The sequence below is a fragment of the Pristiophorus japonicus genome, chromosome 6 (assembly GCF_044704955.1).
Source record: "Pristiophorus japonicus isolate sPriJap1 chromosome 6, sPriJap1.hap1, whole genome shotgun sequence".
NCBI lineage: Eukaryota > Metazoa > Chordata > Chondrichthyes > Pristiophoridae > Pristiophorus > Pristiophorus japonicus.
In genome coordinates, this window is record NC_091982.1 from 124,086,346 (window position 1) to 124,102,884 (window position 16,539).

The following is a 16,539-nucleotide window of genomic DNA, read 5'->3' on the forward strand; positions in this document are numbered from 1 at the left end:
ATAATGGTCCGTGCTTCACCAGCGCAGAATTCCAAGACTTTATAATTGACCACGGCATAAATCACGTCAAGACGGCACCGTTCAAGCCGGCCTCCAACGGCCAGGCGGAGAGAGCAGTGCAAATCATTAAAAAAGGCATGCTTAAAATTCAAGGTCCCACACTGCAGGGTCGCCTGTCGCAACTGCTGCTGGCACACAGATCTCGTCCGCACTCACTGACTGGGATTCTCCCCCGCACAACTGTTGATGAAAAGGACTTTAAAAACAAGGCTCTCATTAATCCTCCCAGACAAGCACGAAATCATTGAGGCAAAGCGCCATAAGCTGACTGAGTACCAAGACAGAAATTCGAGGGGGAGATGGAATGAGATAGGGGACAACGTGTTTGTCCTAAACTATGGCAGGAGTCTCAAATGGCTTGCAGGGACAGTAATGGGCAAGGAAGGAAACATGCTACTGGTAGTACAAATGGACAATGGCAAAACCTGCCGGAGGCATGTAGACCAAGTCAAAAGCAGATTTACCAACAACACTGCGGAACCAGAGGCAGACTACAATGTGGAAATCGTACTACACCTGGTGGACAGACAGAGGGAACAACCTGAGGAAAGGGCAATCCCAACAAACAGCCCAGGCGAGTCAACAACAATCACACCAATCGAAACAGACAGCCCAGGCGAGTCAACAACAATCACACCAATCGAATCAGACAGCCCAGGCGAGATACCAGCAACCACACCCAAAGAAAAACAGACACCAAGGCAAACAATTGAACCACAACTCAGAAGCTCCACGCGAGATCGTAGACCACCTGAGAGACTGAACCTATAAAGACAATAAGACCTTGGAGGAGGTTGATGTCATGTATCTTACATTATTATATATTACTGTATCCTAACATGCTATAGATGACTGTAATAAGATATGACCTGTAACCACCAGCATACCTTACCACCGGGGGTGCACTTGCAAGACACAGGTACATAAGGACAGGTCTCAGGCAAGTGCAGCATTCCAGAGCTGTGAAATAAAGGTGCAGGTCCAGAGTGACCTTGACTTCACTACATGCCTCATGTGAATCTGTACTGAGGGGGCAGGACTTTACAATGAGATTATTTTACTGCAAGATAAAGCAACCTGCATTAATAAAATGCTCCTTTACTGCCTCACTGAGTATTAATATCTTGGGTGCAAAGTATGTCCCACTCCTCCTCAGCTTTAAATGGCTGCAGATTTAAAGGGTCAGTTTGCAGAAGGCCCAATGATGACATCTTGTACCCTGCCCCCACTTCAGATACTGAACACCACATTCACTGGGTCTGGGCTTCAGAATTGTGATGGCACCAGTTATTAAACTAATTCATGACACAGGATATACAGCACAGAAACAGGCCATTCGGCCCAACCAGTCCATGCCGGCGTTTATGCTCCACTCGAGCCTCCTCCCGTCTTTCCCTCTCTAACTATCAGCATAACCCTCTATTCCCTTCCCCTCATGTTTATCGAGCCTCTCCTTAAATGTATCGAAACTATTTGCTCCAACCACTCCCTGTGGTGGTGAGTTCCACATTCTCCCCACTCTCTGGGTAAAGAGTTTCTCGGGAATTCCGAGGGATTTCTTGGTGACTATTTTATACTGATGGCCTCTAGTTTTGCTCCTCCCCACAAGTGGAAACCCTCTCTGTGTATTTACTCGATTGAAACTTTTCATCATTTTAAAGACCTCTATTAGGTCACCCCTCAGCCTTCTCTCTCCAAGGGAAAAGAGACCCAGCCTGTTCACCTTCCCTGCTGGGTATAACTTGCAGACACAGACATTCAACCCTCAGAGACCTGTGGCTGGCCCTACCAGCGAAACAGGGGTTGTATTGGAGTTACTTACATTGTGTAGTTCCTTCACTGCCTGCAATCTCTATTTCTCTTCAGGTTCTGGATGTGTTTGAAACACAAACTCCTGAAATTAGGGTGTTTCTGTGAGGGTTCGGCAGCTGCAAGAGGTTCCTGTGAAACTGAAACTGAATGTCAAGGGGCGGGCCTTTATGGGAACGGGGGAGGGGTGTGTAACAAGGGCAGGCTGTGAACTTTATTCCAACTGAAGGTGAAGTTCGAGTTAATACAGAAACAGCAACAGAACAACTCACTGTAAACACTTCACACAACCTTCACAATCCCTCAGCGTGTTCCCAGAGAAGTGCCCAGACCCTGATTATTGTCAGATGTTGGGCTATCTCCAGCAGACCCGGTTTTAAATGGGAATGTTGCAGTGGCTGTAGTACCAATAACCTGCACCAGGTGGTGCTATCCAGCTATCAGAAATTACTTGCCAGCAAGCACCGTTACTAAAGTTTCATCAGGACATGAGGGACAGGAAGAGGCCATTCGGCCCCTCTGGCCTGCTCCACCATTCAGTTCGATCTTGGAGAGGAAGGCCATTTAAATGTGGTGGGTCGGGGAAATTCTGCTGACCATAATTTTGGGGTAGGTTTTGGTGGAGTGTCTCTCTGCCTCATTTTCCTTTCCATAACATCTCGTGCTGCACAGGTTATGCCAGGAAAAGTCCAGGCCAAAGCACAGGTCAAAACAAGAGCTTGACAAGTATTTGTTCAATAGTTTCAGTTTTTAAGAAGAGAGAAAAGCAACAACAGCTTGTATTTATGTAGCGCCTTTAACATAGTAAAAGGGCCCAAGGTGCTTCACAAGAGCGGCACCCAACACAGTTTGATGCTGAGCCACATAAGGAGCTATTGGGGCAGATGAACAAACATTCGGTCAAAGAGGGAGGTTTTAAGCAGCGTCTTAAAGGAGGAAAGAGAGATAGAGAGGTGGAGAGGGTTAGGGAGGGAATTCCAGAGCTTGGGGCCTAGGCAACAGAAGGCACGGCCACCGATGATGGAGCGATTATAATCAGGGATGCTCAAGAAGGCAGAATTAGAGGAGTGCAGTTATCTTGGAGGGTTGGGCTGGAGGAGATTACAGAGATACGGAGGGGTGAGGCCATGGAGGGATTTGAAAACATGGATGAGACTTTTAAAAACAAGGCATTGTTTGACTTGGAGCCAATGTGGGTCAGGGAGCACAGGGGAACGGGACTTGGTGCAAGTTAGGACACAGGCAGCAGAGTTTTGGATGACCTCAAGTATACGTAGGGTATAACATGGGTGGCCAACCAAGAGTGCATTTGAATAGACCAGTCTAGAGGTCGCAAAGGCATGGATGAGGATTTCAGCAGCAGATGAGAGGGGTGATGCAGACTTTGTAATGAGGGAGGAGGAGTGTGAAATATTAGATGAGATAACTATAGTGAGGGAGGAAGTATTAAGGGGCCTAGCAGCTTAGAAAGTGGATAAATCCCCAGGCCCGGATGAAATGTATCCCAGGCTGTTGAGAGAGCAAAAGAGGAAATAGCAAAGGCTCTGACCATCATTCTCCAGTCCTCTCTGGCTACAGGTGTGGTGCCAGAGGACTGGAGGAATACGAATGTACCCTTGTTTAAAAAGGGAGAAAGGGATAGACTGAGTAATTGCAGGCCAGTCAGCCGAACCTTGGTGGTTGGAAAATTATTGAGGGATCGGGTACATCTTCATTTGGAAAGACATAGATTAATCAAAGACAATCAGCATGGATTTGTCAAGGGAAGGTCGTGCCTGACTAACTTGATTGAATTTTTCGAGGAGGTAACCAGGACGGTCGATGAGGGCAGTGCATGTGATGTAGTGTATATGGATTTTAGCAAAGCTTTTGATATGGTCCCACATGGCAGACTGGTCACGAAAGGTTACTGCACAAGATAAAAGTTCACTCGGTTGGGAGTAATATATGTTAGCATGGATAGAGGATTGGCTAACTAACAGAAGACAGAGAGTCAGGCTAAATGGTTCATTCTCTGGTTGGTAACCAGTAACTAGTGGAGTGCCACAGGGATCAGTGCTGGGACCCCAACTATTTACAATCTATATTAACGACTTGGAAGAAGGGACTGAGTGTAACATAGCCAAGTTTGCTGATGATACAAAGATGGGGGAAAAAGCAATGTGTGAGGAGGACACAAAAAATCTGCAAAAGGACATAGACAGGCTAAGTGAGTGGGCAAACATTTGGCAGATGGAGTATCATGTTGGAAAGTATGAGGTCATGCACTTTGGCAGAAAAAATCAAAGAGTAATTTATTATTTAAATGGAGAAAGATTGCAAAGTGGTGCAGTACAGCGGGACCTGGGGGTACTTGTGCCTATAAAAGTCCGGGAGCAGGGAGGCAAAAAAGAAGTAGAAAGCAATCGAAAGGTGATGTCACAGCCAAGGGGGTAAGTGATTGGCTGGTGATTGGTAAGTAGTTTTTATTTTCTTTCTTTATCAGTAAGTAACATTTAGAATTGTTGCTGCCAAATTAAGTGTATCTAAGGGTTAAATCATGGCAGGATAGCTCGGGTACGTGTTATGCTCCTCCTGTACAATGTGGGAAGTCAGGGACGTTTCCGGTGTCCCTGACGACTACGTGTGCGGGAAGTGTATCCGCCTGCATCTCCTGACGGACCGCATTGCGGCACTGGAGCTGTGGGTGGATTCACTCTGGAGCATCCACGATGCTGAGAATGACGTGAATAGCACATTCAGTGAGTTGGTCTTACCGCAGGTAAAGGGTACACAGCCAGATAGGGAATGGATGACCAACAGGAAGAGCAGTGGAAGGAAGGTAGTGCAGGGGTCCCCTGCGGTCATCCCCCTACAAAACAGATACACCGCTTTGGGTACTGCTGAGGGGGATGATTTATCAGAGGAGGGCAGCAGCAGCCAAGTTCATGGCACCGTGGGTGGCTCTGCTGCACAGGAGGGCAGGAAAAAGAGTGGGAGAGCTATAGTGATAGGGGATTCGATTGTAAGGGGAATATATCGGTGTTTCTGTGGCCGCAACCGAGGCTCCAGGATGGTATGTTGCCTCCCTGGTGCAAGGGTTAAGGAGGTCCTGGAGCGGGCGCAGGACATTCTGAAAAGGGCGGATCACCAGCCAGTTGTCGTGGTGCATATAGATACCAACGATATAGGTAAAAAATGGGATGAGACCCTACAAGACGAATTTAGGGAGCTATGAGCTAAATTAAAAAGTAGGACCTCAAAAGTAGTAATCTCAGAATTGCTACCAGTGCCACGTGCTAGTCAGAGTAGGAATCGCAGGATAGCTCAGATGAATACGTGGCTTGAGGAGTGGTGCAGAAGGGAGGGATTCAAATTCCTGGTGCATTGGAACCGGTTCTGGGTGAGGTGGGACCAGTACAAACCGGACGGTCAGCACCTGGGCAGGACCGGAACCAATGTCCTAGGGGGAGTGTTTGCTAGTGCTGTTGGGGAGGAGTTAAACTAACATGGCAGGGGGATGGGAACCTATGCAGGGAGACAGAGGGAAATAAAATGGAGGCAGAAGCAAAAGATAGAAAGGAGAATAGTAAAAGTGGAGGGCAGAGAAATCCAAGGCAAGAAACAAAAAGGGCCACATTACAGCAAAATTCTAAAGGGACAAAGTGTGTTAAAAAGACAAGCCTGAAGGCTCTGTGCCTCAATGTGAGGAGTATTCGGAATAAGGTGGACGAATTAACTGCGCAGATAGCAGTTAACGGATATGATGTAATTGGCATCACGGAGACATGGCTCCAGGGTGACCAAGGCTGGGAACTCAACATCCAGGGGTATTCAACATTTAGGAAGGATAGACAGAGCGGTAAAGGAGGCAGGGTGGCGTTGCTGGTTAAAGAGGAAATTAATGCAATAGTAAGGAAGGACATTCGCCTGGATGATGTGGAATCTGTATGAGTGGAGCTGCGGAATACCAAAGGGCAGAAAACGTTAGTGGGAGTTGTGCACAGACCACCAAACAGTAGTAGTGAGGTTGGGGATGGCATCAAACAAGAAATAAGGGATGTGTGCAATAAAGGTAGAGCAGTTATCATGGGCGACTTTAATCTACATATTGATAGGGCTAACCAAACTGGTCGCAAAGCGGTGGAGGAGGATTTCCTGGAGACTATTAGGGATGGTTTTCTGGACCAATATATCGAGGAACCAAATAGAGAGTTGGCCATCCTAGACTGGGTGATGTGTAATGAGAAGGGACTAATTAGCAATCTTGTTGTGCGAGGCCCCTGGAGAAGAGTGGAATTCTTGATTAAGATGGAGAGTGACACAGTTAATTCGGAAACTATGGTCCTGAACTTAAGGTAACTTCGACAGTATGAGGCATGAATTGGCTAGAATAGACTGGCAAAGGATACTTAAAGGGTTGACGGTGAATAGGCAATGGCAAACATTTAAAGATCACATGGATGAACTTCAGCAATTGGACATCCCTGTCTGGAGTAAAAATAAAACGGGGAAGGTGGCTCAACCGTGGCTAAAAACGGAAATTAAGGATAGTGTTAAAACCAAGGAAGAGGCATATAAATTGGCTCGAAAAAGCATCAAACCTGAGGACTGGGAGAAATTTACAATTCAACAGAGGTAAACTAAGGGTTTAATTAAGAGGGGGAAAATAGAGTACGAGAGGAAGCTTGCCGGGAACATAAAAACTGACTGCAAAAGCTTCTATAAATATGTGAAGAGAAAAAGATTAGTGAAGACAAATGCAGGCCCCTTGCAGTCGGATTCAGGTGAATTTATAATGGGGAACAAAGAAATGGCAGACCAATTGAACAAATACTTCGGTTCTGTCTTCACGAAGGAAGACACAAATAACCTTCCGAATGTACGAGGGGACAGTGGGTCTAGTGAGGAGGAACTGAAGGATATCCGTATAAAGCGGGAAATTGTGTTCGGGAAATTGATGGGATTGAAGCCCGATAAATCCCGGCGCCGGATAGTCTGCATCCCAGAGTACTTAAGGAAATGGCCCTGGAAATAGTGGATGCATTGGTGATCATTTTCCAACAATCTATTGACTCTGGATCAGTTCCTATGGACTGGAGGGTAGCTAATGTAACACCACTTTTTAAAAAAGGAGAGAGAGAGAAAATGGGTCATTTTAGAGCGGTTAGCCTGACATCAGTAGTGGCGAAAATGTTGGAATCAATCATTAAGGATAAAATAGCAGCACATTTGGAAAGCAGTGATCGGATCGGTGCAAGTCAGCATGGATTTATGAAAGGGAAATCATGTTTGACGAATCTTCTGGAATTTTTTGAGGATGTAACTAGCAGAGTGGACAAGGGAGAACCAGTGGATGTGGTGTAATTGGACTTTCAAAAGGCTTTTGACAAGGTCCCGCACAAGAGATTGGTGTGCAAAATCAAAGCACATGGTATTGGGGGTAATGTACTGACGTGGATAGAGAACTCGTTGGCAGACAGGAAGCAGAGAGTCAGGATAAATTGGATAAATATCACTCTCGACTCACATGCCCTTCCCCAATCCAAACCTACTTCCTTCTGCATCCGCCCCTGGAAAAAACGCTCCAAACTCTCTTAAAACTGCACTTATCAACTCAAAACAGTCCAATCTCTGGCCCTCTTTTAACAATGCTATTTCTGTAGCCACCAATCTGCTCAATCACACCCTCAACACCACCTTTGATGCCCTAGTCCCTATTAAAAAGATTACTCTCTTCCATGCTAGCCGTTCCCACTGGTACAGCCCTGATCTTCGCTCCCTCAAGTCAAAAGGGCGCAGACTTGAATGGATGTGGTGGTTAACTGGTTTAGCTATTCACCGCTAGATCTGGCTCAAACACATAGAAACATAGAAAATAGGTGCAGGAGCAGGCCATTCGGCCCTTCGAGCCTGCACCAACATTCAATATGATCATGGCTGATCATGCAACTTCAGTACCCCACTCCTGCCTTCTCTCCATACCCCCTGATCCCTTCAGGGCCACATCTAAGTCCCTTTTGAATATATCCAATGAACTGGACTCAACAATTTTCTGTGGTCGAGAATTCCATAGGTACAGAATTCTCTGGGTGAAAAGGTTTCTCCTCTTCTCGGTCCTATATGGCTTACCCCTTATCTTTCGACTGTGACCCCTGGTTCTGGACTTCCCCAACATCGGGAAAATTCTTCCTACATCTAACCTGTCCAATTCCATCAGAATTTTATATGCTTCGAAGAGATCCTCTCTCATTCTTCTAAATTCCAGTGAATATAAACCTTGTCGATCCAGTCTTTCTTCATATGTCAGTCCTGACATCCTGGGCATCAGTCTGGTGAACCTCTGGAATTTTTGAGGATGTAATTGAAGAGTGGACACGGGAAAACCAGTGGATGTGGTATATTTGGACTTTCAAAAGGCTTTTGACAAGGTCCCACACAAGAGATTGGTGTGCAAAATCAGAGCACATGGCATTGGGGGTAATGTACTGACGTGGATAGAGAACTCATTGGCAGACAGGAAGCAGAGAGTCGGGATAAAAGGGTCCTTTTCAGAATGGGAGGCAGTGACAAGTGGGGTGTAGCAGGGCTCAGTGCTGGGACCCCAGTTCTTTACAATATACATTAATGAGTTAAATGCAGGAATTGAGTGTAATATCTCCAAGTTTGCAGATGACACTAAACTGGGTGGCGGTGTGAGCTGTGAGGAGGACACTAAGAAGCTGCAGGGTGACTTGGACAGGTTAGGTGAGTGGGCAAATGAATGGCAGATGCAATATAATGTGGATAAATATGAGGTTATCCACTTTGGGGGCAAAAACACCAGAAGATTTGTCAAGCATGATTACTGACATAAAAACTGACTGCAAAAGTTTCTGAAGATATGTGAAGAGAAAAAGATTAGTGACGACTAATGTAGGTCCCTTGCAGTCAGAATCAGATGAATTCATAATAGGGATCAAGGAAATGGCAGATCAATTGAACAAATACTTTGTTTCTGTCTTCACTAAGGAAGACACAAATAACCTCCCGGAAATATTAGGGGACCGAGGGTCTAGTGAGAAGGAGTAACTGAGGGAAATCCTTATTAGTCAGGAAATGGTGTTTGGGAAATTGATGGGATTGAAGGCCGGTAAATCCCCAGGGCCCTTACAGTCTGCATCCCAGAGTACTTAAGGAAGTGGCCCTAGAAATAGTAGATGCATTGGTAGTCATTTTCCAACATTCCATGGACTCTGGATCAGTTCCTATGGATTGGAGGGTAGCTAATGTAACCTCACTTTTTAAAAAAGGAGCGAGAAACCAGGGAATTATAGACCGGTTAGCCTGACATCGGTTCTCTCTCCTCAGGTACTGTTCCCCTCTCCTTCAAACCTGCTGTCATCACCCCTTTCCTCAAAAAACAACATTTGACCCCACTTTGCATGCTAGCTATCGCCCCATCGCCAAACTCCTTTCCTGTCCAAAGTACTTGAACGTGTTGTTGTCTCCCAAATCTGTGACCATCTTTCCATGACTTCAATGTTTGAATCCCTTCAATCTGGTTTCCGCCCCTGCCACAGTACCGAAACGGCTCTCATCAAAGTCACAAATGACATCCTTTGTGACTGTGACAAAGGTAAACTATCCCTCCTTGTCGTTCTGGACCTGTCTGCAGCCTTTGACAAAGTTGACCACTCCATCCTCCTCCAATGCCTCTCCACCATCATCCAACTGGGTGGGACTGCACTCGACTGGTTCCAGTCTTATCTATCTAATCGTAGCCAGAAAATCTCCTGCAATGGCTTCCCTTCCCACCCTCGCATCATTACCTCTGGTGTTCCCCAAGGATCTGTCCTTGGTCCCCTCCTATTTCTCATCTCCATGTTGCTCCTTGGCTATATTATCCAAAAGTCAGTTTCCAAATGTACGCTGATGAAACCCAGCTCTGCCACTTCTCTCGACCCCTACCTGGTATCTAAATTGTCAGATTGCTTGTCCGACATCCAGTACTTGATGAGCAGAAATTTTCTCCAATTAAATATTGGGAAGACCAAAGCCATTATCTTTGGTCCTCGCCACAAACTGCATTCCCCAACCACGGACTCCATCCCTCTCCCTCGCATCAAGCTGAGGGTGAGCAAAACTGTTTGCAACCTAGGTGTCATATTTGAACCTGAAATGAGTTTCCAGCCACATATCTGCAGCATAACTAAAACTGCCTGTTTTCACCTCCGTAACATTGCCCGCCTCAGCCCCTACCTCAGCTCTTCTGCTGCTGAAAACCCTTATTCATGATTGTTAGCTCTAGACTTAACTATTCCAACTCACTCCTGGCTGGCCTCCCATATTCTACACTATGTAAACTTGAGGTCATCCAAAACTCAGCAGCCCATGTCCTAACTCGCACCAAGTCATGATTACCCATCACTCCTGTGTTTTCTGACCTACATTGGCTCCCGATTAAATGCCTCGATTTCAAATTTCTCATCCTTGTTTACAAATCACTCCATGGCTTTGCCCCTCCCTATCCTGTAATCTTTTTCAGCCTCACAACCCCCCGAGATGTCTGTGCTCCTCAAATTCTGCCCTCCTGAACATCCCTCATTATATCTGCTCAAACCTCCAGCCTGCTCCAACATTCAATAAGATCATGACTGATCATTGACCTCAACTCCACTTTGCCGCCCGATCTCCATAACCCCCTGATTGCCCTAGACTCCAAAAATCTATCTATCTCGGCCTTGAAAATATTCAGAGATTCAGCATCCACAGCTCTCTGGGGCAGATAATTCCAAAGATTCACAACCTTCAGTGAATCAATTCCTCCTTACCTCTGTCCTAAATGGCCTACCCCTTATCCTGAGACTGTGCCCCCTGGTTCTAGACACTCCAGCCTGGGGAAACAATCTCTCAGCACCTAACCTGACAATCCCTTTCAGAATCTTGTAGTTTCAATGAGATCACCTCTCATTCTTCTAAACTCCAGAGACTATAGACCCATTCTAACAATCTCTCCTCATAAGACAGCCCTCTCATCCCAGGAATCAATCTGCTGACCCCCCATTGTACCGCCTCCAAGGCAACTATATCCTTCGTTAGATAAGGAGACCGAAACGGTGCACATTCCTGAGGTGTAACATTTGAGCATTGATGTTATTTTCAGAGATCAAATAGCCCAGTCTACATTCTCCAAGTTCTTCACTGCTGAGGAGAGCAGGAACCTGTGATCTATGTATCGCGCTGGTGATTTGGAAGTAGTGATTCTTCAGATAAAGAGCAGGTCAGGCAATTTAGACAACATGCAGCTGAACATCGCAGTGATGGGTGATGTGGGCTCGGGGAAATCCACCTTCATCAATGCTATGAGAGGTCTTCGGAGCAAAGATCAGGGAGCTGCTCAACTGGGAATGAAGAAACCGGGATGGAACCAACCAGATATCCCTATCGAGCTCTGTCTAATGTTCATCTCTGGGATCTTCCAGTGAATCCTTCAGTGACTTGTAGGTAAAAGCAAAGGACGACACTGCCCCAAAGATAGAGAGGGTCACCGGACTGAAGGTGTGATTGACCCCAGCTATCATGCAAGTGACGATGGTGATACCCAACAGCACCCTGGGAATTACTGGTGGTATCTTGCTTGGCACTCAACGATTCATTTCAGTTTTCAGAACTGAAGTGGGCTTCCCGACTTTGCTGGCCAGGCTTTGCAGAAACTTGTCATTGAGTTCCACCTGTTTCTGGAGGTAGATCAGCCCAGCAACTGTCAACCCGAAGAACAAATTCCTTTGGTTTTGAAATCAATAATTACCTAAAGAAGGTGAAGTTTGAAAGCTATGACTTTTTCATCGTTGTGTCCCAGTCACGATTCAGAGAGAACGCGCAGAGCTTGCCAAAAGGATTCAAGAACAGGGCAAGGAGTTGTACTATGTGCGGTCCAAGATAGACAATGATGCCCATGCACTGAGGATGCAAGGTGTTGACTTTAGTGAAGGGCGGAGGTCAATTCTCAGGGACTGTGTCAGCAACTTCCAAAGTGTTGGAGTTACACCACCAGCCATTTTTCTGATCTCTAGTTTTGACCTGGACAAATATGACTTTCCTGACTTAAAGACCAGCCTCGTCAGTAATCTCCACAGTATACAATCAAACACTTTCTCGCTCTCACTCCCAAAGATTATGCTGGAAATTATAGAAGCCAAAATAAGGATGTTGAAGAAGAGAGTCTGGCTGATGGCTGTTCTCGCTGGAGCACTGGGTGCAGTGCCAGTGCCAATGCCAGGGTTGTCTTCCATTACAGGCTTTGGGTTGACAGTTGCTGGGCTGATCTACCTCCAGAAAAAGGTGGGACTCAATGACAAGTTTCTGCACAAAGCCTGGCCAGCAAAGTCAGTAAGCCCACTTCAGTTCTGAAAATTGAAATGAATCGTCGAGTGCCAAGCAAGATACCACCAGTAATTCCCAGGGTGCTGTTGGGTATCGCCATCATCACTTGCATGATAGCTGGGGTCAATCGCACCTTCAGTCCGGTGACCCTCTCTATCTTTGGGGCAGTGTCGTCCTTTGCTTTTACCTACAAGTCACTGAAGGATTTACTGGAAGACCGTTCGGAAGCTGTACAACAGCTGGTGAAGAGTGCACTTGGATCAGATTGACATGATCCCCTGTACGCCACGCCTATCAACATCACTCCTCAGTTTGTAGAGACTGTAGTGATGTTTGATCTAGAATGTGACAGATTTACCTGCAGGGTGTCAAACTCATTCTCTATGGTGGGCCTGATCGGATATCCAGGCACAGTTATTGAAGTAGCAATAGACGAAGATAAACAATTGAAACTTGCTCGCATTTAGATTTTATTTACTCTTTACTGCTGCTCCCTGATACCTGCACCTCTCAAATCATTGCAGCAACATTTGGAGCAAATGACTGGGATGAGGCCTGCCTTGGATAAAAGCACAGGGACCACTTGTCACTACAGAACTTAGTGCCCCAACCACTAACTCTGGGAGTGATTCCACAGCCTCACAACGCTCTGTGTAAAGACATTTCTCTTGGTCACTGTTCTAAATATCTTACTTTCTTCTATCTCTGGCTCCTCGTCTTGACCCTTCAACCCCTGGAAGCAGTCTGCTTCTATCTACCCAAACCATCTTTCACCATTTTAAAACATTTCTATCATATCGCCCTGCAATATGTGTTGAATATGAGAAGGACGAGTCCCAACAGAAAGGGCACCAAGTCAGAATGGGCCCGAGACTGAGCCACCCACCTTTCTGGACAGGAATACACCTGTCTTGTGTGACTTCCTGTATTCCTAACATGGCTGTCTCAGATAAACCACAGGCACATCATACTCTCTGCAGCACACACCGTGTAAGCATTATTTCTGCATCCTGCTCACTGGGGAGGAAAACTGCAAGAAGAGGGGAAAAGAGGAGCCTTTCCTTCCCACGGCAATCTGTGTGCTCCACTCTGTAACTTCACTGTTCAAGTAAAATGTCTCCCTTCTGGCTGTTATCACGGTTTGTTGGAGGACATTTTGGCACCCCCCGCCCTCGTTCTGAGTGATTATTGACAACGCAAACAACCTGCATCATCGGTAACATCACAATGACTATTGACAACGCAACCAACCTGCATCATCGGTAACATCACAATGACAATTGACACCACTGCCCGATCCTACTTCACCAATGGCAAGGTGGCACCATGGCATGTCTGGATGGAAGATGAGGGACTTGTCCTCACAGTGTAATGGATCCTTGGATTTGGTCTCTTAAGTTGTAAGGTTCTGTGAATGTTGGCTTAAAGTTGACCAAATCTAATTGACCAATATGCCTCACAAAAGGACATTGGGTACTGCTGCAGTCAAAAGGCAACCTGATCAGTTGCCATTTAAAGAGCCACGTCTAGTCACTGCTGAACGGACCACTCGCTGGTGTTAGTACGTGGGTTTCTGTTGATGATCACTTGAGTTTTAAGTAATGTGATGGAGATGTTACCTGTCAGGGAGGGGTGGGTACCAGTCATTATAGACAGTGATGATCCGGTTTGTGAGGCCGAACAGTGGACACAAGGGTCCATGCGCCAGTCCAGAAAAATAAAGGCTCTCTGGTTGTTAGCCTATTGGAGGCAAGTTAAGAATGTTGCGTGTACGAAGATTAGGTTGCGAAAGGAGATAGGAGATAGGGACGAGAAAATTTGTGAGAAGGAAACGGTAATAAACTGACTTTTAAAGGAATCAGAGGAAGAGAGCGAGAGGAGTAAAAAGGATTAGAGGAAGGAAAGGAAAGCAAGAGGAAGCTGGAGGAACAGTATGAGAAGGAAAAGGAGAGAAGGTGCAATAAAGAACAGTACCTCGAGAGTCAGTGTATTAATAATCAGAATCAGTGTGATATGTGGGCCATGAAGGAAGCAGATCAGAGGCATCGCACAGAACAGGCAGAAAGGTTTAATGAGGACCTGAAAGACACATATAGGGTTGCTCAGAAGCAGTTTTCAGAAGAACGAGTGCTAAGGGGGATTTCACAGATTGCAAAAGGAAGAGTAAGGAGTTGGAGGATCAGGTGTGTGTACAAAGGGGCATTGTGCGTGCAATGACCCCCTCGGTCAGAAGGACAGGAAAATGGAGAGAGCGCTGAGGGATGTGATAAAGGTGAAGCGGAATTATACAAGGGACCAGAACATGGCCCACCAGAGGGAATTCGGACCCCGCCTATCGTTGCGATGCGTCAAAAATGATAACAGACGCCGGCTGATAGGACGGATGTAGGAATCCTGGGGGCACTGGATAGCGAACTTGTGGAAAATGGCCAGTGATGTGAAAGGTTGGAGCAGGGGGCAGACCCCCAAAGGTGCTGCTTAGAGGTAGAATAGCTGCCTTGAACAGCTTGAATGATGCGGAAAAGAAAGGTCTGTTGCTTTTAACTCTCAGTCCAGGAGTGTTCGGCAACCTTCCGATGGATAAAAAGGCAGCTGGAGGCAATTATGAGGCTTGAAAGTGTGCATTGCTCAAGGATTGTGAGCTGGTAAAAGGGATCCTTTTATGGCCATAGCAGACATAGAGCAGGGCCCCAATGAATTCCTGGCAGATTTTACTGACAGACTTTGGCCCATCTATTCTGTGGCCATGGGAGGGGCAGTACGGTGGGTTCATTTAGAAGGGCAGCCGCACAACCATTGGTGACGCACCTAGATGTCCCACAGTCTGCCCCACCTACAGGCAGCTATGTCAGATTTTGATCCCGAAGTGGGGAAAATACGGAGGAAAGGGTTCTGAGGAAAATTACCATGCATTTTGAGACATGCCAAGCAGATAAAGAGAATACTGGGGTAATGATTTGGCCCACTGGGATATTGAGGTTCATCCTTGGATAAGGATTATCTCCACATTCTAGCCATTGTTCAGTTGGTGATTGTGTTGTATCTGTTGATAACCTGCCGTGTTAACAGGCAACGCAGGCAACAGGAGTTTGCCAAGCTGTTGTAGAAGACACCGAAGAAAGAAGACAACGAAGACAAAGTGTAAGTGCTTGTGACCCAAAATTTGGTTGCAGTCACTTGAGGGTGGACGGTAAGATTGTGTGAAAGTTGGCTTAAAGTTGACCAAATTTCATTGATCTATATGCCTCACGAAAAACAATATATTTTGTGTTGAGCAAAAGTGCCTGTTAACTTGTGAGCTGTTTTGTGATTGCGATATTTCAAAAGCTGTGTTAGATGGCAGATCGAGACAGAACATCTGGTTGTTAGTGCACGGGGTACACTCGATAAACAAATCCCTTTTAACTGAGATGAAGTTCCAGATTATTATTTACATGGAGAAAAATTGCAATACAGCAGGACCTGGGGATACTTGTGCATGAAACACAAAAGGTTAGTATGCAGGTACAGCAAGTGATCAGGAAGGCCAATGGAATCTTGGGCTTTATTGTAAAGGGGATGGAGTACAAAAGCGGGGAAGTCTTGCTACAGCTATATAAGATATTTGTGAGGCCTAACCTGAAATACTGCGTGCAGTTTTGGTTTCCATATTTACGAAAGGATATACTTGCTTTGGAGGCAGTTCAGAGAAGGTTCACAAGGTTGATTCCAGAGATGAGGGGGTTGACTTATAACGAAAGATTGAGTAGGTTGGGCCTCTACTCAATGAGAGGTGATCTTATCGAAACGTATAAGATTATGAGGGGGCTTGACAAGGAGGATGCAGAGAAGATGTTCCCACTGATAAGGGAGACTAGAACTAGAGGGCATAATCTCAGAATAAGGTACTGTCCATTTAAAACTGAGATGAGGAGACATTTTTTCTCTGAGGGTTGTGGATCTGTGGAATTTGCTGCCTCAGAGAGCTGTGGAAACTGGGACATTGAATAAATTTGAGATAGAAATAGGCAGTTTCTTAAACGAGAAGGGAATAAAGGGTTATGGAGAGTGGGCAGGGAAGTGGACCCGAGTCCATGATTGGATCAGCCATGATCATATTAAATGGTGGAGCAGGCTTGAGGGGCCGTATGGCCTACTCCTGCTCCTATTTCATATGTTCTTATGCAGTGTCTCCAATGGTCAATACATGAGACATTTGGGGCCTAAAGGAAGAACACATACCTTGGAAATTCTGCAAATAAAATACAAGGTAATGATGCATGATGTGACCATATGGTTTATTGCTCTTTTACAAACTATTATAAATAACTGAACAAAGGGGAATTT

General features: G+C 45.9%; 1 protein-coding gene and 1 pseudogene across 3 annotated transcripts in view; one reads left to right on the forward strand and one right to left on the reverse strand.

Moving 5' to 3' along the window:
* The window catches only part of LOC139265776 (interferon-inducible GTPase 5-like), a 44,455-nt gene extending 42,436 nt beyond the window's left edge, over positions 1–2,019 (reverse strand). For all 3 annotated transcript variants that reach the window (XM_070883174.1, XM_070883175.1, XM_070883176.1), the window contains exon 1: positions 1,883–2,019. In XM_070883174.1, the coding sequence (XP_070739275.1) occupies positions 1,883–1,884 (2 nt within the window). In that variant the 5' untranslated portion in view covers positions 1,885–2,019. The remainder of the gene's footprint in view (positions 1–1,882) is intronic.
* A 4,140-nt stretch (positions 2,020–6,159) lies between these two features.
* On the forward strand, positions 6,160–12,482 carry LOC139266169 (interferon-inducible GTPase 5-like; annotated as a pseudogene).
* Positions 12,483–16,539: the final 4,057 nt, after the last annotated feature.